The sequence below is a fragment of the Sphaeramia orbicularis genome, chromosome 1 (genome assembly GCF_902148855.1).
Source record: "Sphaeramia orbicularis chromosome 1, fSphaOr1.1, whole genome shotgun sequence".
Taxonomy (NCBI): domain Eukaryota; kingdom Metazoa; phylum Chordata; class Actinopteri; order Kurtiformes; family Apogonidae; genus Sphaeramia; species Sphaeramia orbicularis.
In genome coordinates this window covers 25,301,741-25,324,649 of record NC_043957.1, presented here as the reverse complement: position 1 = coordinate 25,324,649, position 22,909 = coordinate 25,301,741, and the positions used below count along the sequence as shown (strand labels likewise).

General features: G+C 39.4%; 1 protein-coding gene across 1 annotated transcript; it reads right to left on the bottom strand.

Moving 5' to 3' along the window:
• Positions 1–1,022: 1,022 nt before the first annotated feature.
• On the bottom strand, positions 1,023–22,351 carry zbtb45 (zinc finger and BTB domain containing 45). Its single transcript, XM_030131614.1, is given in 13 exon segments — positions 1,023–1,652; positions 1,654–1,767; positions 1,769–1,818; positions 1,821–1,881; positions 2,388–2,398; positions 6,376–6,583; positions 6,585–6,650; positions 6,763–6,903; positions 16,064–16,201; positions 16,579–16,623; positions 16,625–16,856; positions 18,178–19,213; positions 22,090–22,351. Coding segments are annotated over 12 exon segments (2,031 nt in total). The 5' UTR covers positions 18,951–19,213; positions 22,090–22,351; the 3' UTR covers positions 1,023–1,460.
• Between the last annotated feature and the right edge of the window lie 558 nt (positions 22,352–22,909).

The following is a 22,909-nucleotide window of genomic DNA, read 5'->3' as shown; positions in this document are numbered from 1 at the left end:
TGAAGCAGAATACACACAATATGTACCTGTTTTATTTATCTGAAACAGTTGTATAACGTTCTGTCATGTTCAACCTCTGACAGAAAATAAATTATATTTAAATCAAAAATAACCTTCTGATGTCTTCACAACTAACTTATGAGTAACAGAAAGTTTAAACTGGACAAAAATAGTGGTTTGAAAATATATCATGATACATATCGATATCATCTGATATGAAAAAAATTATCGTGATATGATTTTTTTTCCATATCGCCCAGCCCTACTGACTGCTGACATTTCCGTTTAGATCTGGGTGATAAAAAAAAAAAAAAAACTGAATTAGATTTTTTCCCCCAAGGTTGTGGACAAGTACAGTTTTTAATCAATTGTTTTGAGGCTACATCCTTAAGGTATTTTATAATTATTTGCCTATGTTTTAGATATTGGATTTTATTGCTGGACTAATAAAATGTTTGTATGTCTTGAATTTACGGCATAAATCCATGCTTTGTTCTTATTTGATGCCTGTATTTCTGGGTTGAATTAATGCATGTAAGCTCCTTCATGGCCTTGTAGAAAACTGCTGTATAAATAAAATCTTCCTTAGGTGAGGTTAAGATAAATGATGTCAAAATATGATTTTTACTACTTGAAGTGTTGGTGGAGTTCAAGGCTTATGAGATTTAATGGTTTTTCACTAAACATTATTTGTCAACATGAATTAAATGAACTGATGGTGAGCTGAACCTTGCACCCCCCCCCCCCCCCCCCCCCCCACCCCCCCCCCCCCCCCCCCCCCCCCCCCCCCCCCGCCAAAAAAAAAAAAAAAATTTCCCCCTTCTTGCATCTCCTTGCTACTACCAACTCCATCCCACCCCTCCCCTCCCACTCCTCCACCTAGAAATCCCACAGCTCCCCACACCCACTCCCACCCTTATGCTCTGTATTCCTAACCTCTTTGGTAACTCTCAGGGTTCCTACACCTGAACCTTTTCGGCTCAGGACTTCTTTCCACCAAAGACCGACTTCTTTTTGGCTACTTTTTTTTTTTTTCTTTAGGATGGCTGTTCAAGGTGGATGATTGTTAGCGACTTTGCTTTATACTTATGATTAGTCCTCACAGCTATAAAAGTCACAACACAGGAAATGACAGTGGCGCTACAGTTTAACTACAATTTACAAATTTATGATGAGTTTCCAGGGAAAAATATTTTTTCCTACACTTTTTAAGCTTTTTTTTGTGCAATTCTCAAACATTTCATAAATGTACATAGTTTTCCCGACTTTAAAGGCTGTCCAGATGTGTGTAGGAACCCTGATGAAAGGTGTCATGGAGTTAAACCAGCAGGAACCTTTGAACACCGTTCCCACCAGAACAACGAGGCTGTTAGGACTAATCTGTCTCGATTAAAGGAATGGGCTCGCTTACCTCCCCCTCCTCTCCCCTGAACCACCTCCCCTACCCTTCCTTTCTCTCTCTAGGTGGAGGAAGGTCCGTGGCTGGGCATGTTGGTCATGCTGCCGACCATGCCAGCTGCGCCGGCCATACCTGAGGGCCCTCCCAGAGCCGGAGGACTGTGCTTGGTAGGTGAGGTCATGTCGGCGCCACGCCCCTGGCCTTGGCCCTGGCCCTGGGGGGCGTGGTGAGCATGCTGCAGGGCGTGGCGCTCACAGCAATGTGCGATGGGTGAAGGCCCGGTGGCACACGTTGCACTGAAAGGTGCGCTCGGCCACGGTGAGTGCGCATGTGCACGTGAGCGAACTTTTCTGGGTGAAGCGCTTGCCGCCACATGGAGCACTGAAAGGCCCTGACGACGGTGTGCACCACCATGTGTTGAGGAGGTAGTCACGCAGGGAAAAGGAGCGCCAGCAGATGGAGCACTGGTGAGGTTTTCTGACCTGTAGGGGCAGGTAACAGAATCAGACATACTTCAATGATCCTGTTTACACTCACACTGAGCCTGTTTACATGCACACCAATACTCCGATCATTATCCAATTACTGGAGTTGTCTATTGAGGTGATCATGTAAACAGGATAATCTGATCTGCTTCATCAGATAACAGCAGTAATCTGATTACGATATACCAACTTAACACACCTGGATTTCTCCCCAATACTCTGATGTCTTCATCCATGTATACAGGTTAATATGATTTATTTTGTTCTTTTACATCCGCGCATATGTAAAAACAATTAACATCATAGAGAATGGAAGATAAGTAGTCAAACTTGAGCAGAAGACAACAGGAAGTTTGATTCTACCATCACTATGTACATACAGGGTGGGGAAGCAAAATTTACAATGAACATTTAATTGTTTTTTCTCAGCAGGCACTACGTCAATTATTTTGAAACCAAACATATATTGATGTCATAATCATACCTAACACTATTATCCATACCTTTTCAGAAACTTTTGCCATATGAGTAATTAGGAAAGTAAACGGCAAAGAGTGTGTGATTTGCTGAATGCACTCGTCACACCAAGGAGATTTCAAAAATAGTTGGAGTGTCCATAAAGACTGTTTATAATGTAAAGAAGAGAATGACTATGAGCAAAACTATTACAAGAAAGTCTGGAAGATACTATTAAAGAAGAATGGGAGAAGTTGTCACCCGAATATTTGAGGAACACTTGCGCAAGTTTCAGGAAGCGTGTGAAGGCAGTTACTGAGAAAGAAGGAGGACACATAGAATAAAAACATTTTCTATTATGTCAGTTTTCTTGTGGCAAATAAATTCTCATGACTTTCAATAAACTAATTGGTCATACACCGTCTTTCAATCCCTGCCTCAAAATATTGTAAATTTTGCTTCCCCACCCTCTATGTACATACTCCGACAGAAATCCAATAAGGTGCTGGAGCGTCTAAACAGGGTTTTGATGATTACATTTCTCAAGTGCATATAAATGCATCAGATCTGACTATTACAATTATCTGATTACTCTCAGTTATCAGATTTTTATGGTCATGTAAACAGGCTCACTAATACTCCAATCATTTCCCGATTTTTGGGGTAAACATGTAAACAGTATGATCTGATGTGTTTTATCAGAATCTTAATCTGATTATGAGAAATCCGATTAACACACCTGGATTTCTCCCCAATACTCTGATGTCTTCGTGCACCTTTACAGGTTAATCTGATTTATTTCATTCATCAAAAAAGGAAGTGACAAAGCCAAATGCGAGAGGAAAACAATAACAAGAAGTTGGAGTCTAACATCACAACATACATACGTACTCCGAAAGAAATCCAATAATGAAGTGAAATGTCTAGACCAGGGTTTTTCCATTGTGGCATTTTTGAAGTGTATATAAACATGTCAGATCTGATTATAACAATTATCTGACTATTCTCTGTTATCAGATTTTTACGGTCATGTAAATGGGGCTCAGTGATCACAGTGAAAACTGAACAAAGGCACTGGACAAATCAAAAACACACTAATGATGAGCAACACAACAGACTTAAAACTCCTCTAAATAAACATAGTATAGACATAAATAGCCAATTAGCTACATTTGGTTTATAAACAGAAGAGCTGGACGATATTTCCTGTCAGAGTAGTCACAGTGACATTGAATATAACTCAACCACTGCACAAGAATCAGGTAGGTACAGAGGAAAAACAGGAAAAGAAAAGCTACTGCATGGAAAGATGATGCTGACCAAGAACCTGAGTCATCCAGTGTATTAAACTCCCCAGTTTCCCCCTCAAATCAGCTCAGAATAGTCGTTTCAGTGCTCATCTACCTTTGTGTTTGGTACACTGAAACCAGTAGAGCATTAAAATCTTTCTTTCCAACTTAAGATAGTCAAGTTTTTTTTCCATTCTTTGTTTATTCAGGAAAGCAGGTCATACAAAATTACCCTTTCAGGTACAATTCAATGTCCACATCTCTTGTGAACGAAGAGTGAGTTGCTAATCCAAGTTGTTTGGTGAAGATAGTCAAGTATTTTGGTGAAAATTCCTGTATGTTATGTTGTAATATACACTGTACAGCACAAATATGTTGCAATGTTAGTTTTTCCACCATCATGTAACCTTACAACATCTGAAAAATCATTATGGCATCTTTAGACAAAGTGGAAAATATATAAACCTCTTGTTATTCTTTCATGAGATTTGAGCTGGAGTCCTTTTCAATGATTGTATTATAGCTCTGAAAACCTCTGTGATAGACAAGGATGGAAAGTCACAATCCATCTAATGAAGCTGAGGTGTTTGTATTTTTACTCTAGAGTGTCATAAATCAGCCAACTGCCATGTATAAATAGGACCAAGGGTCCTGCAGTCCATCTAAAGACAGGGGTCACTCAAGGTCAAAGGTCATGGTGCCAAAAGAAAGCTTATGTGACTTCTTATCTATTACCAATAGCAATTATATCAATATCTTCAACCGTTTTGAAGTTATAGCACCAAATTTGTCCCATTATAAAGCAATGGGGATTTTTAAAATTTCAAAAATTCATAAAAAATTCAAAAATCAATACTTCTCATTTCTTTGAACAAACTTGGTAGACCTTACCCAAAGATGTTCCACTACAAATATCAAGTCATTCTGACTGACTGTTTTTGGAGAAGATGATTTTTGAACTATTGATTTCTGAACTCGTCCTAAGTTCTGTTGTTTAAAAATTCATAAAAACTTGTTTCTTGTGCATTATTCAAGGACTGAAACCACTGCATGGTTGTTATTTTGACCACTTGACATTTTCTGCAAATAAATCCTCTTAAGGCGGCCTTACACTGTGCGAGTTCAGTGACGATTTCTCACTCGTGCGACTATTCTGGGATCAGGCCCGATGTGCCTCTAATTGTGTGTCGTGCTTCGTGCAGTGTACATGGGGTAAAGAGAAGCGATTAGCACCTCACGACCACCTCACGACCAGCAATCGTGTGTTCGCAAGGAAAACGGAGCTGTTTGAAATCCTGCTCGCTCCCCGTGAGTGTATCGTACTGTCAAAGCAGTGCCACAAACCGATGTGCCTCAAATTCTCACACTGCATGCGCGAACACAGATGCGTACAGTAGCGTACAAGCTATTGTCCTAGTGCAGTCTGGCTGTTGCAGCTTACCTCTTGTTCTCTTTGCTGTAGGATTGACAGCCTATACTGTCCACGTCTGGCCAACCAATGCCTGCACCAAACACATCGTTGTCTTTTCTTCTTTTTTGATTCCCCGCAGATAATGGCACATATTACCAAAGCAGCTCGTTGGTTTTTGTTTAGCACTACCATTTCGTGACTCACCCCAATACACAATCGTCTATGCACTTTTACGGATTCCTTGGTATTTTAACGTTGTATTTCCGGATACAACACTCAAACGTGTTGTGCGTCCTGTGGTGTATGGTCCTACAGTGTGAGCAGTCAGGTCGCATACGAGCGTCGGTCCGTGCAGTGTGAGAACAGGAATCGTGAGCCTGACTGTACGACTGATTCGCATAGTTTGAGATGGAGCTGCGTGCAACGATCGAAATAATCGCACAGTGTATGGCCGCCTTTAATGATTATCGTTATGTTTAGTTGGAGTTTGGAAGAAATATTGTCTATAGCTTCTAGACTGAATAAAAATGAAAAACCTATGAAAACAGCCAAACCAGCATCCATGTTAATTGTTGCGTTCCAGTCTATAGTGTATCGACATTATTTTTCAAATGGTTTGCTAATTTAAAAGGAAAAAAATTGCCTAATACAGTTTTTTTTCTCGGGTATTCACAAGTTTGTAATTTTAGAAAAAAAAACCCCATTTCCATCCTTTACCAGTATTCCAACATACTGCACAGAATACACTAATCAAAATCAAAACTCTGTACTGTTTCTGACAGTAGATTAATCTTGTGACTAAACACCAGCATCATTATCACCTGTGTTCTGGAACTGTCTGAACATTTCTAACCACTTCATCTTACACGGCTTACAGAAACAACTCAGTCTAGACTCAGTTAGTGCTTTATTTGGTATGAAACTGGCTCTACATGACCCTGACTAATAATACACCATAGCTACATGTACAGCCTTTGTCCTGCACAGATTTTGTGGTTTTGATTGTTACGCATTAGTTCTAGGCTAAATAAACTCCTATGAGTGTATGAAATTATCCAAGAACTGTTGCTTGTCTTGGTTCCTGCTATTAGACTTTCTGAAGAAACACGGTACAGCCAATAAAAGAGTCCCACAGTGATTATGTAATGTCACAAGAGTGGTGACAAACTCTTATCAAGAGCGGTTAAGTGTTATAAAAATGGTATAAAGCTCTATCGATCCCTACAAACACCTCCTGTCATTGACTGTAAAATCTAGTTTGGATGCGTAACATCTCCGAGATGAAGCTGAAGAGAATAAAACTAAATATAGCTTGGCAGAGATGGTGTGTCTTACCCGAGTGGATGAACATGTGCTTGCTGTAGTTCTTCCTGGAACGTAAAGATTTGCCACAGTGCGTGCAGTCAAACGAGGTCTCAGATCCCTGGGAGGAAGGGGAGGGGCCTGCTGAGCAGGAAGAGGTGGAGGGAGGTGGGGCCGGGGTCATCTGCGCCGGGGGCGGAGCCGGCTGACCGGGCTCCGTCCCTGCCATGTTGTCAATCCCCACTCATGGGCCCTCCCACAAAGTACGGAGCTGGCTGCGACTGGCTCACTGGGTACTGGAAAAGGAGCTGAGGGAGAATAAAAAGTGAGAGAAATCTTTTACATTTTTTTGTCGGGGTGGAGTGAGTGTGGGGTGGGGCTCAGGGATGTCCAGGATATAATACAACTGAGAGTAATGACCTGGTTGTTGATGGACTGTGTGGTTGGGGGTGGAGTCAGAGGTTTGTTGACCCGTCCTCTGGGGTTGAACGCCATGGCCTGAGTAGGCTCACTCTGAGGCCAAAAACTCTCTGAAAACACGCCCTGCTCATCATAGAAATCCTGCAAAACACACAAAGAGACAAAAGAGATAAAGACAGTTCCTTATCTTAATATATGCAAACATCTGTGGAGAACTGTGACAACACTGGCTCTGTCTTTGTTTATTTTATTTACATAAAACTCCAGTTTATCAAATCTTTAACCCACAAAGACCCAAACAGCCTCCAGCAACCAAAATCATCTACTGATGTAAAATATTTAAGAATTTCTGATCCACTAATCCTACCAATACATGTACATAATTGGTGTGTAATGCAGTATGTCATCTTTTCATGGTCATCAGATATGACCCATTTGGACGTTCAGAGGCTCTGTAGTGAACGTGGAAACACTATCATCTTCAACAACATTGATTCACCAGTAAAACCCATAAAGTTTAATAAATGACAGTGGATGGAGACACTTGTTTTATATTCAGTAATGGTATATTTACCCGAAAGAGTCACTTTTTCTTCAGTTTTCTGTTTCTGATATAACCCTAAACTTTCCTCTGATCTTTTATGAACATGTATATGATCACTGAATTAAATATAGGAAAATACCTGATTATCACTGAAAAAAACCAAACAAAAACAAAATAGAGAGGATAATATAATAAATGGTGATAAATCACTTGAGAAAAGTTAAATAGAGAGAAAAATTAATTTGGGAACTGCCACAGAAGTAGCACTAGGTCTTTATTGGTTCAAACAATACTCAGGTCTGAGGGTGTAAGGGTAAACCAGATTCAGAATTTGGTTCAGAGGAGGGCTGGTGATCTGGTGAAAAGATCATATGACTAGAATTTGAGGTAGAATCACAGTCTGAATCACTATTTCTCTCACCTCTTATAAAATGGAGGTTCCTTGCACAGTTTTTCCTGGGTTTCTGCAGGACTTACTCCAGGGGGTGAGAAGGCTTTTGTTGTTATCGGAGGAAAAGCTCTGCATTTTTGCATCACTTTGGACCAGTACTACTGCCATGTTTAGAAAATAACCGGAGGAAACATAAAGTAAATCTCCCCATTGATGAAGTTAACACTATGTCCACATTTTCTTAACTGTGCAGCATCTGTGACAGCTGCAGCACTTCCCACTAATTACCTAGACTTTGGTGGGCCGCCATCGTTGAATTTGTCCTGCTATATTTTCATAATGAACTGAAAAATATTGTGACACTTCTCATTATAACATAAAAGTTCTCCGTTGTTTTTTGAACACAAGCTTGAGAAAGCATCCATGGAAACCCAGAGGTGTGATTAAGAAAAAAAAATGGGCAAAAATATTCAGTTTTATTTAATCAACTACAATTTTGAATAAATAAATACTTTTCTTGAGACCAGCCTACATACATGAGTAAATGTATAAATACCATATGACACATGCAGTGTGAAGACTGTAATATAGTGCAATACAATGTGTATTACTTTATCACTGCCACACATGAAAATAATTTTTTATTCAGTGTAGAGTTCATTGTCACATTAGTAATGTAATAAAACCTCATAATCAGTAGCAGCCAGTTGTTACTATACATGGAGACCGTATTAAATGTTTATCTCTATTTATAGGTGGTGGTCAACTACATCTGTATCCACAGCTGCCCTGGGGCCAATCCACGCTAAACCACCCCTTCAAGCACCACCAAACATTCATACACATTCATACACCAGTGGGAGTGACACAGTGGGTAAGGTGGGTGAAGTGTGTCATAGTGACTAGGACAGAGCAGGATTGGAACCACCAACTCTCTATGTCCAGGCCATAAGACTGAATGACATGTCGAACTTTAAAAAAGGTGATTGGAACTTTTAAAGGAAAAGCTATAAAATTTTACTTGCTTTAAGAAAAATGAGGAAAGGAAGGAAAATTCTTTGGGATAAATTCCGTTGTAGCAAACACGACTGAACAACAAAGTCGACATCAGCTCAATCGAGACCAGAAAGCATCAAGACCAGGTCACACCAAGACGAGAGCCTAGTCTAGACCAAGATCAGAATATAGACATAACCAGACGTTTTGGAACTGATATGCTTTTGCAAAGTCTCCTGCTTCTGATTTGTATTTAAAATTATTTTCCCCACATTTCTTTTCTGAGGCACATTAAAGAACTATACTACTTAAAGCAATTTTTAAGTTTCAAAGATTATTATTAGTACATTGATGCAAAGTCAATCTGTGGCCATGACAATGACGACATTACAGCTAAGGGGTTTTTAAGTAATAATAATAATGGGTTGGATGGATAAGGTTTTTCTTTGTCCAAACTAAAAGCACTTAAACCGACTGCATTATTCATTCACTTCACATTAACACAGTTGGTGGTCAACTCACAGGCAATCGATGAAAAACAGCCCCTTTGACCGTCACCAAACATCCATACACATTCATACACCAGTGAGTTGAGTGATACTGTGAGTTGAACTGCCAATCCTCTGGTTACCTCCTGAGCCACAGCCGTTAACAAAGACTTATATATATATATATATATATATATATATATATATATATATATATATATATACACACACACAGGCCAAAAGTTTGGACACACCTTCTCATTCTTTGCATTTTCTTTATTTTCATGACTATTTACATTGTAGATTCTCACTGAAGGCATCAGAACTATGAATGAACACATGTGGAATTATGTACTTAACAAAAAAGTGTGAAATAACTGAAAACATCTCTTATATTCTAGTTTCATCAAAGTAGCCACCCTTAGCTCTGATGACTGTTTTGCACACTCTTGGCATTCTCTTGATGAGCTTCAAGAGGTAGTCACCTGAAATGGTTTCCCAACAGTCTTGAAGAAGTTCCCAGAGATGCTTAGCACTTGTTGGCCCTTTTGCCTTCACTCTGCGGTCCAGCTCACCCCAAACCATCTCGATTGGGTTCAGGTCCGGTGACTGTGGAGGCCAGGTCATCTGGCGCAGCACTCCATCACTCTCCTTCTTGGTCAAATATCCCTCACACAGCCTGGAGGTGTGTTTGGGGTCATTGGTCCTGTTGAAACATAAATTGATGGTCCAACTAAACGCAAACCGGATGGAATGGCATGTCACTTCAGGATGCTGTGGTAGCCATGCTGATTCAGGTTGCCTTCAATCTTGAATAAATCCCCAACAGCGTCACCAGCAAAGCACCCCCACACCATCACACCTCCCCCTCCATGCTTCACGGTGGGAACCAGGCATGTAGCATCCATCCGTTCACCTTTTTCTGCGTCGCACAAAGACACGGCGGTTGGATCCAAAGATCTCAAATTTGGACTCATCAGACCAAAGCACAGATTTCCACTGGTCTAATGTCCATTCCTTGGGTTTCTTGGCCCAAATAAATCTCTTCTGTTTGTTGCCCTCTCCTGAGCAGTGGTTTCCTAGCAGCTATTTGACCATGAAGGCCTGATTCACGCAGTCTCCTCTTAACAGTTGTTGTAGAGATGTGTCTGCTGCTAGAGCTCTGTGTGGTATTCATCTGGTCTCTAATCTGAGCTGCTGTTAATTTGCGATTTCTGAGGCTGGTGACTCAGATGAACTTATCTTCAGCATCAGAGGTGACTCTTGGTCTTCCTTTCCTGGGGCGGTCCTCATGTGAGCCAGTTTTGTTGGAGTGCTTGATGGTTTTTGCGACTGCACTTGGGGACACATTCAAAGTTTTTGAAATTTTCTAGACTGACTGACCTTCATTTCTTAAAGTAATGATGGCCACTCGTTTGTCTTTACTTAGCTGATTGGTTCTCGCCATAATATGCATTCTAACAGTTGTCCAATAGGGCTGTCAGCTGTGCATCAACCTGACTTCTGCACAACACAACTGATGGTCCCAACCCCATCAATAAGGCAAGAAATTCCACTAAGTAACCCTGACAAGGCACAGCTATGAAGTGAAAACCATTTCCGGTGACTACCTCTTGATGCTCATCAAGAGAATGCCAAGAGTGTGCAAGGCAGTCATCAGAACTAAGGGTGGCTACTTTGAAGAAACTAGAATATAAGATATGTTTTCAGTTATTTCACACTTATTTGTTAAGTACATAATTTCACATGTGTTCATTCATAGTTTTGATGCCTTCAGTGAGAATCTACAATGTAAATAGTCATGAAAATAAAGAAAATGCGAAGAATGAGAAGGTGTGTCCAAACTTTTGGCCTGTACTGTGTGTGTGTGTATATATATATATATATATATATATATATATATATATATGTTAGGTATATATATATATATATATATATATATATATATATATATATATATGTTAGGTATATATATATATATATATATATATATGTACTGTGTGTGTGTGTGTATATATATATATATAAATATATATATATATATATATATATATATATATATATATATATATATATATATATATATATATGTTAGGCCTGTAACGGTAACAAAATTTTTGATTCGGTGCGTTTTGGTTTTGAAAGCCACAGTTCGTTTTTTTTCGGTTCAGTACGGGAAGAAAGAAAACCCCTCAAAATGTCTTTAATACATTTCTGAGCTTTTGAATATTTTTGTGTTGTTGTGCTACATTATTGTCTAAACACTTGGTTGTGAGCTTAAAAGTACAGTCTGTTTCCCTCAAAAGATGATTTAAGGACAAATACCAACATGGGTGGAGCTCCTCTAAGATAAAAGAGCAACAAATCCAAACAAGACACTGTAGGAGTTTTAATTGCCAAGTACTTGGGGCCAGGTTGTATACCTTAAACACCCCCACACCTGTAATGCTCATATTAACGCACCACATCGCTCACATATCATTTCATCTGGCAGAGACCCACTCACAATGTGTGTTTAGAAGAACCCTAATACTTCACTACTAATGGTATTGAGAGTCTGAACCAATTTGAAACAAAACACCTCAACGAACCACCTGAATCACAACAGGTGAAAGTGAAAGGGTTGAAATTAATTCAATAGAAAAACCTTAGCACCTAATAATTCTATAATTGTTTGGAATTAACCCTCCGGTATCCTGCCCTGAGAGGCCTTCCCTAACCACTGAAAGCGCATAACCTGCACAGTGCAGTAATAATGTCAAAATGTTTTTCATACAGTTTGTTCTCAACTTTTTCCTTCTTTTTTGCATTTCATCAGTGTGAGCCATTCACAAAAATACCAAATACTCAATAACTGTCATATTATTCAACCCTTTAAATGCCATGTTTGTTATAAAAAAACATATTTTGTGATGCACAAAACACAAAAAACTTTTTCTTTCCCAATATACTACATAAAAATGTGATCACTTATTGATTTTATTTTTGCAGCCTACCATATGTCAATGCTTAACAGCAACATTGGTTAATGAGCACTCTTATTTGTTGTGCTTGGTCAAATGATAAATGCTAAAATATGTCAATGACCCGCATACGGGAAGGTTAATTCTTCACACATTTGACCCATGAGGAAACATTAGGTGATGTTACAGATTTTAAATATGAAACACAGCCTGGTGATCTCACAGTCTTAGGCCATAATCAATCTTGTCACATGATCTACTTTTCAGTACCGATTGTGCCAAAAAAAAAAAAAAAATTCTTACTCAACAAACCAAATACACTAAACTAAATAAACCAAATGACCATTGTTTACAGGTGTAATTACAGTGTGGGTTTATGACATCAATGTTGCGAGTCTATTTCATTGTATTTATGGGGTTATTTAACCATCTAACGTGCAAACGTGTTGGAGGCACATAATAAAGACTGACAGTACGTCTTTGAGCTGACTTTTCGACATCTCAATAGTTCCAAAACAATTTAATAATTTATGTCCAACTTCATACAAGAATGCAGAGTTTCTACTAGGGTAACCACAACAAAAAGTGTAAAACTAGTCTCCATTTTATGAGAGGCGAGGAGGAACACTGTAATTCAGATTTTAATACAATATTTTTTCCAAACTATACAACCCTAATACGAAATATGTAGGTGGAAAATGTAAACCGGTCTATTTCTGATAAAATGTGGTTCTTGCATCTTATTTTGAATTTCACCTTGTACATATATTTTATTACCCTGCATATATCCTTTACATGTTGCATATATTTTGTTTATTTTTCATTTATGATATAGAGTTGGCCTTTTGTATATTTCAGTATTTCTTTGTGGTTTTGTATATTGTCAGTATTTTTCAGTGTATATTTTCAGCATAATTTTGTGCAATAGCTTTTATATCCAGTCTTTCTTTTTGCACTTTAAGTGTTTGCTGCTAAACAGAACAGAGCTGATAAACTGATTTTTCATTGTTCCTGTAACAGTGGCAATAAAAATTTATTCTGTCTTCTATTGAAGATTTAGAAAGTAAAATACATAACACTGAGAATGAGACTGATCTAGAGTCAATTCAGAGAGGAAGCAACATTAGTGAGAAAAAAAAAGAAAACTTAAATGTTATTTCATGATTGTTTCATAGATGTTATGTTCCGAAAGATAAATAAACACACCCACAGGTTGGTATACCTATTGGAATGCTCTATGTTCCATCTGTCAGCTGCATGTGTCAGAAACTAAGAGTGTGATTTGCCCAGAGTTTTGTCTCTCAGACAGAACTGCACAACATTAAGAACAAGTGATGCCAGGCACAACAAACCCCGTTCCTCGCATGTATTGTAGCTTCTTTTGGCATCAATCCAGCTGATGTCATCATGTCTACGTATGTGCTGATGTCAGCATAAACATAGACACATTTCAGCCATTATAAGTAAATGAGGAAAAAAAAAGATTTTAAAAAATTCATAAAAAATTTTAACTTTGACCTACTTTTCCCAAAATGTAATCAGATCTATTCTGGGTCACTGGTAATCTGTGAACCCAATTTGGTATGAATTCAACAAATAGGTCTGCTGCTAAAGTGTTAACAAACAAAGATACAAACCGGACCAAAAACAATACACCTTGCCTCCCCTTTTGAGGGTGGGGTAATAATGCAGTAAATAAGAAAAGCAGATTAAGCTGGAGTTGCTTTGCTTTAAACATATTTCTGCCTGCATAAACTGCATCCACAATGTCAGACAGGGATTATTAGGAGAATCTAGTTTTTGCTTTTTAGGAATATGTTCCATATTTCGCCTTTGAGAATTGCTTAATGCCTTCTTGGTCAAAATGTGCAAAACACTTCTTGCAGTTACGGCGAGCTTCATAGTGTCTGATGCTGTTTGATTAAAAACATTCCACAGTTTCACAGAGTATTTGAGTCTTGTCATTACAGTATTGGTATAAAATACACACAGGTTGAAGATATTTATATGACAATGAGACAAGAGGAAGAAAGTTACATAATTATAGTCACTGATAAAGCAAATGCAACATTCAAAAATAATTTTGTGTGCCATAAAATAATTACAAAATATAACTGAATGACAGAACAGTATTAGTAATAGTAACAGATTGCTGTGGCTGTGGTGGCAAAAAGGTAGAGCCGGTCTCCCAACAACCAGAGGGTTAGTGGTTTGAATCCAACTCTGTCCTAGTCATGTGCCATTGTGTCCTTGAGCAAGACACTTCACCTTGCCTCCAGTGTCACTCACACTAGTCTATGAATGTTTGGTAGTGGTGGGAGGGGCTGTTTGGTTTGGATTGGCAGCCACACTTTATTTTATTTTTTATTTTATAATCTATTTCGAGCATTTACAGAATACATGCAAATTCAAAATTCCAAAATCATTCATCTATACTCGAAAAGGAGTGGGAAGAAGAAAAACTTATTTCATCCCAGCCCCATTCTCATCAAATAACTTAACATAGTAACATTTCAAATACTCACTCCTGTCCTAAGACTTCAAGCCAGAACAATGAACAAAACAGGCCTATACCCAAGTAGAATAAACTCATTTGACAGCATTAACATTATATAACCAAAATGCATGTGAAAAATCGAAACAAAGTACATTCCTGGTGGTGTTACCACGGGTAACTTCACTTCTGTCAGCCTTACCACCACTGATGTGTGACTGAGAGTGAATGAATAATGGATTAAAAATGTAAAGCACTTTTGAGTGCCTTGAAAAAAATAACAGAAGTCCAATCTATCATTATTGTTATTATTATAATTATTATTATAACTTTAACTGCATAATTAGATTGAATAGCAAAGGGATCTCAACTGTGATTGAACCTGTCCATAAGTGGAAGCAAAATGTGGAACAGTGGAACCAAACAGTCAGAGTAATTGTTGCCCTTTTCATTTCAGTAAGGTCCTGCATCAAAGTGTTACAATGGCAGAGAAAACTCTGCATATGCTAAACAATTACAGGCAGAAAACACTTACCAAATCAAAATTCATATGTACTTTCAGCAGATTAGATTCTTCACAACATGGGGGAACAACTTTCTGAATGTGAAAATAATTGTACAGTTCTGCTCAAATTAAAGGAGTTGAAGAAAATGTCCATCTAACAGCAGCTGCGTTACTTCTTATTTCACACATCCACAGGAATAACTTCTATGACCACACAGATGCATCTGTGATGATTATTTTGCAATATAAAAAGTGTATTTCATTATACCTTTGTAAATACCACAGAACACAACGTTTTATGAGGTGTCTTTTTCTGACAGTGTGTATCGAGATATGCAGCTTCTCCCTCTGTCATGTGAATAAACAGCAAAACAGAAACACTGCTCAAAGATGAAGATGAGCAGATTATTTCCTGCAGTGTTAGTTCTAATGAAAACCACATGCTTCGGATTGTGTGGAAACATAATATACTGACCTCTAAATTAAGGCATTACTGTATTTCCAATCAGGACTTTCGATGCAGCACTTTTGAGAAAACTGACAGGCAAAGCTGAATCCCTTTGACTGTGTGGCAGATGTTCCTCGTGTAGTCTGCAGGGTACAGCAGGCTGCGGCAGAAATCAGCTCCACCAGGTTTTTTTCCTACTTATACTTCAGGACTTGTGACAGAAACGCTGAGCATAATTTTACCTGAATAAGGTGATGCTCAAAGTTTCCCTCTGAGGCGATAGGTAAGATTTTCCAACTAAACATTACTCTGAAATCAAGTCTTAACGTAATGCATTTGTTTTATACTTGAAATGTTGATGAATTACATGATTACAATTGAAAAAGTAGGCTTTAATTTGCTAAAATGTTTCGATTTTTCTGAAACTTTTCCTCTTTTGATTTGTTCTTTCTAGTTGTCTCCTACAGCTCACCTGTCCAAAGCCGGCCATGGTTTCCTGGGTGTCCTGCTGCTCTCCATCTCGCCTCCCGTCCTCCAAGGTGTAGACAGTACCATCTGTGTCCTGAACCCCTTCATCTTTTACCACCACTCCTTCCCCTCCTCCCAGCACCTACAATTAAAAAAAACATAAGAAGAAAGATGAAAAGATATTAGGCTGATAAGTACATCACTGGCAAATGCTACAAAAAAAAACAAAAAAACAAAAAACAAAAGCACAGTAATGACCCTGCTTCAGCCTCTTCAAGTAGGTGCTAATAAGTTTAATGACCTACAGTATATATGCAGAAGTCCATAGAACAACAAGGCAAAAGGTGATGAAGTTAAGACGAGGGCTTCTCTTCAATTGTGCAAAGTGCAGAAACATCTCAGCAATATACGCCAATGCAGTGTGAGAAGAGGGAAAGCAGAAAAGAAAGAAAAGCAAACCGTTGCAGCTCTGCATGCCTGAAAGCTGTAACCATGGCAACCTTCCCCTTATCCCCCTACCTGGAGTCTTAACGGCTGCCTCTGCTTGCGGCTGTGTCCCGCCCCCCCTGTCTCGGTCTCCGTCTCTTCCCCGCTCTCTGCCGTCCAAATCTTCCTCCTCGCTGTATCGGTCCATCCCCACCAGGTCATCAGAGAGGTCAGCTGTGTTGCCGCGGAGGCTGTCCCTGCCGATACTGTCCACGCTGCCCACGCCGGAGCTGCAGCCTGCCGAGAGGTTCCCTGTGCTACTGGTGCTGGCTCCGTTGGCGGTCTGTGCCAACAGGTCTCGGAGCTTGTACCTGACCAGGGGTGGAAGAAGAATTCAGGCCTCATACTTAAAAAAAAATACAGACAGTGATATGCTCCAACATTACTATACCATGCTTATTTATAATAAGTGAAGCCAGAGAAACAAGAAATCTAGTAGACGGTTCATGCTGTTTAACATTATCAAGCTTTTCCCTTGGTTTTCAGAGGGCTTAGGTACTCTCTGGGTTCTGGGGAATGGTGGTGGATTGGAAACTATTTAAAAAGAGGAGTTTTTTTTCCAGCCTTAGTCCCATTGTTTTCAACCACTTTCCTTGCCATTTTTGTCAAAAAAGCTGGCAATATTTATTGACTCCAAATCTTGTCATTGGGAACAATAGTGACAATTGATAGAAGCCGTTCTTACCCCTGATTCACAACATATTCTTATTCTAAATATGCAATTTTTAAATATTAATATTTTAAAAGCTCCATGTTGTTTGTGTGTGGTTTTTTTTTATATAAACCATTCGGTTTGTACCACAACCATATACTTACTTTTTTATTTCCTTCATTTTTTTGTATTCAAGTGTGTGAAATAAATATTAGAGTAAATAACTATTAGCAGCAAATGTACTGTAAGTACTGAAGTATAATTCCTTCAGACTGAAATATTAATGTATTTAATATTATTAGATTACACCTGAAGCTTCCAAATAGAGATACAGATTAATGCCTATGGAATTATTCAATGTCCATCAGCTCAAAATAAGAGAAGAAAAGAACATTCAACATTTGACATTCATATTCAAAATAAATACATCAATCAATCAGTCAATCAATCAATCAAGAAACAGAAAAGAAAAGAGCTCATAAGATTATTGAGGGGAAAATGTACACAAAGTCTTGACCCACCAATCTTTTGGTTCTTTTTTAGTTTTTTTTTTTTTTTTCTTTTTCACTAATCCTTGAATTTTGGTGATGATTTTCTGGAACTAAACCATGCAAAAAGTAGAGTGAAAATAAAAACCACTGTTCGGTGTAGATGTTGACAGGTCATAGACATCCGAAATGTTCTTAAACCCCATCTCATTGAATTAGTACTGATCCACAATAGATAAGAACAGTAACAGAAACACAATGCAAACTTTTTATTTTAGTAGGTGTTTCTTTTCAGAGGAGAGGCCAACTGAGCCCATCAACAGCATCACAACACATTATGTGGTTCTTATATATGAAAATGATTAGATTTTTTTTTTTTTTTTACTTCTTTTTGAATCTATTTAGCCTTTCTTCTAACATAACATACCATGATCCTTTATGTTACAGTGTGAGAATGTGCATCTATGAAAGCATTGCATTCCACTGCTGTACCTGACATCCTGAGTGCAGCTGGGGCTCTGCTTCATGAGGATTGCGCCGGCCCCTGAGCCCATCCCGTCACCCCCACACATGGAGCTGGGGCCCATGTCTCCCAGCGTCATCAGACTCACGGTGTTGGGCTGTTCCATCGAACCAGGGCCACTGTCACTTACGCTAACACTGGCTCCGCCCATGCCTCCACCCATGTTGTTTGTGCCGCAGTCAGCCATGAAGTTAGAGAAGTTTGGGTAGCCCCCGCTTGCACCACCAGAGCAGCTCCCACTGCCGCTGCTCTCCCTGCCCTTTCCCCCGCCGCGCTCCTCTTGTTTTGGCAGAACACCTCCAAGCATCGCTCCTCCTGCTGCTGCAGCTGCTGCTGCTGCACTCGCCGCCCCAGCTGCCGCCTTCCTCTGAGAGATGATCTGGGTGCACTCGTCAATGACCGTCTTGATTTGCAGGATGCTGGCGGCGGTGAGGATGCACAGGGCTTGTGACTGCAGGACGACCAGCGAGCCACTGTACATGAAATCCACCAGCTGCTTCACGGTCTCAGCGGGCACCAGTGGGGGCACGGAGATCTCAGAGTGACCCAGCAGCAGCTTGTCTTGAAAGAAGGGGCTTCCTGCTGCCAGCACACAGGCATGGGCACGCAGTGAGGCATCGTGAATCCGTACGGTCACATCACAGAAGAGGCCTTCACGTCGCTGAGTGCGCAGGGCTTCCAGCACAGACTGGCTGGAGTTGTGGAGGTGGATGTAGTGCACCGTCTCTGTGCCGGACGCCATTGCCGGAGGGGGCGAATCACTGGGAATGGGGTGGGAATGGGGATGGGGATGGGGGAGGGGAGGGAGGTGTCTGGGATTTTGCGTCAGCTTGAGGGATAAGGAAGACAGGGAGGGAAACGGGTACAGTGCATGGGCCACGGTGAGGCCGCGTCCCCTCAAACAGTCATGAGTCAGATGGAAGCTTTCAAACTGCTGCTGCTCTGCTGCTCTTCAGGTGTGTGAAAAGTCCTGAGAGGGAAGGATGTCCACCAGACTGTTATAACCTGAAGAGATTAGAATGAGAAGGATTAAACACTAAGCAGTCACAATAAATCACTGCGTCAATACACAGAGGGCAGGGGGATATGGTCAACATCTATCACAGTATATGTCATTTTATATCCTGTAATGGCACATATCACCATACAGTAAGGATTCTACATCCAATTCAACAGAGACATATCTCAAAAACAAGCTGTAATTCATCACATTTAATTATCTTCTTCTTTTACATGGAATTTCCCAGCTGCCTCACACGTGACAACACGAGTTATAAACAAAAGACAAAATACAGCAGAGACAAAGGCATAAATCCTGCACATGGAGACTGCATTGCCTAAACTCTGTTGAGAGACGCATTCACTCAGCATCACGCACTACACATCTTATCACACCTTACCCCAAAAAAACAAAACATAAAAAAAAACACCTATAATAAAAGGTCATTTAGTGTTGGTGTTTCAAAATGTCTGACAGCAGAAGAGAAGTGTTTTAAAATGTCATATGCATTTAGCATTTTCTGCTGGCAGTTTATTGGTATGACAGTTATGGAATATTTAAACAAATGTCACTTCAATTAATGATTAAAATAATTGGAATTTTCAGCCCCAGTCGATACTTTACACTGATTTGTTACAAGGTCAAGCCAAGTTGTACGGACACAGTGGTGGAAAAAGTTTTCAGGTTCTTTACTTTAGTACATTTACTGATACCACACCGCGGTTTTCCTTATCACTGAAATACTTAAAAGGACAGTGTTTCCTCAGAGCATCGATGAAATATGAAAAGGGCAAAGAGTTGTCTGTCACTTTTTGCTGTGATTTTACAGTCACACTAATTGGTAATTTAGATCCTTTGACTACTTTTAACCAGTGTTATTCTGCGATTATTCTTTACATAATGTGAAGAAAAAAAATCACATTGCACCACATTAACCCTTTCATGCATAGTGGTCACTACAGTTGGCAGTTACTCTACAGCTGTTCTCTTGTATATTCATGGAGTTTGTTGTTTTAGTTCCATATCAGCCAACACAGTGAACGCCTATGCATCATCTCATACACTGCCATTCATACCATTACTATAACTTTGCTGTTCTTGATAAACCTGATCATGTCTGAGTGTAAAAAAATTGCTATTAGACTGTAATTAAGTTTTGTTTTACTTGTTTGTTTTTTTTTTTAAATAATGTTTTTTTTTGCATATTATTTTCTTGCAGGTATGTTAAAATGTGAGAAAACATCAAATTAGCAGCATTAAAAATGTTTTTCATTTCAGAGTTTTCTCAGTATATCAGTAAATGCATGTTTCTTTGCTTCTAAAATCAAATGCATGGTGTCCAGCTGAGAGGACATTTTTGTAACTCTGTGAAAAATAGGTTCATAAAAAAATCAATTGCATTTTTTTTCATGCTTTAAGAGGAATAAAACACTCAGGAGAAAAAAAAACAAAACAAACAAACTTAATTAAGGTTCTCATAATTCATGTATGAAAGGGTTAATGAGAATACTATGTGTTATGTGAAAATGTACAACATTTGTGCATTACAAAGGCCTATCTATCTATCTATCTATCTATCTATCTATCTATCTATCTATCAAAATTATAATACTTAAGTAGTATGTGAAAATACAGTTTTTTGTCAAATGACATCAAACCACAGCACCAAAGCCCATCAGAAATCTAAGGATAAAATACTCCACTACAAGTAAAGGTGCTGAATTCAAAACCTTACTTTAGTAGAAAAACACAGATGCACTATGCTGTAAAATGGTCCTTGACAGTGTTTTTACGATAATATGTGATGGTTTTGGGGTTACATTTAGGCCAACAGGAGGGCATCACAGATCTTCACCTTATGATCCAAGTATCTCATGAAAATCCATTTGAGCTCAGAAAAACAGGCATGTTCCCAGCTTTCTCATACTGAATTTCCAGTAAATGCAATTCATGATGGCAACACTTAATCTAGCAGTTTATCACAAACATAAAAAACACATCTGAAGATACATGGCTGGCACAGCACAGGAATGGGATGAAAACTAAAAGGAAAAGCTGTCAGACAAAGGCAGGGAAGTAAAAACTAAAGCGTTTTCCTCAGAGACGTAGTGGAGTATGTGAGTTAAAAGCTGCAGAAAGTACAAGTACCTCACACTTGTACTCCAGTACAGTACTTGAGTACACACATTTAGTTCCATTCCACCACAGTACAGGCGTCATCAAAGGTGACACATTCACGTGCACCACCTGGGACACCTGTGGACATATGACAGCACGTGCCGTGCGCGAGACTCCTTGTTCCTTGGGTCAGTTTATTTGGCTTTTCTGCACAGTAGGTGGTCAGTAACGACACGAAACACCCTGCTGGTTTCATGAAACAGACGCATGAAGAGTAAGGTAAAACACCGTGGAAAAATAAATCACCCATTTGACGAAAATATGATTGTTAGTACAAATAAATTATTTACAGACCGACCAACGAGGAGCAAACAGGTTAACGAGGGCAGCTAACGTTAGCTAGCGTTAGCTGTTGACATTAGCCACTTAACTCCCGCACGAAAATCTGCATGAAACACCCAAATTTATACATGCAAACCATTCGTCAACATCGACTGAAAAACCACGGTTACTTGTTAAATATGCAATGGCAGCTGGCAACGTGCCTACCTTTGCATTAAAGCAGCTATCGGATCTCGCCCCCACGCTCCGATGCAATGCTAACCTAGCTAAATGACTAGCTAGCTAGCGCAATTTGCCAACTAGAAAGTTAGCCTGTCAGCTAACAGGCTGCCACCCTTTTATGTGCAGAACACGTCAACGTTACACTTTGTCCGTCTCCAGTTACGGTGACATTTCTTGTTTTTTTGTGTCGGTTACATACCTGCAGTGACAGTTCTCCGCTTGTTAGTTGGAGGCAGATGGATGCAGCAGGAAGCCCTCAGTACAACGCACCCAACCTGGTGAGAGCTGGAAACAAACACACATGCACACAAACAGACACACACAGCGTGACACACATACAGAGATGGACAGAGATTAGGATGTGGAGTTCCTTCTGCTTAACGTCACTTAAGCCATCCACATCTGTTAATAATGTTGCTGAATTTCCATATGAACCCACAGAGGCTCACACCATTCAGAAAGTAGGACAATTACCTGTACACAGACCCATTTAACTCAAGGCAGAGCCGACAGACATACATGCACGCGCACACACACACACACACACACACACACACACAATTGCATGCAAACAGCCTGCGTACACCCACTCACTTTCGAGGAAATATACTATAACAAAGGAATGGAAAATACAACAGGACAACACAAAGGCCATTGGAAATCTACAGTATGTATCTGATTCATATGTAAATGTTTCTTTAGGTGAAGATGGCAGCAGCATAAAAGAATGGAATGACATTAAGTTGGACTGTGTACTACAATGTTAATATAATAAAGACAAAGATACAACCAAGTGTTATAAAATCACCAAAGATTTATAGCTTGTCAAATGATGCACTTACAGTAGGAGGGTTGGTGAACAAATTAATAGGTTAAGTATGAAGGGTTAACGCCGGTATCATGAAAGTTAACATGCATATAATTTAGACCTTGTTTTAACCAATTTTATTGTCTGTTTTTCAAGTAAGGTTGTTTAAGAGCTTCTGTGGACCCTAAACTTCTAAAATCCAATACTCACA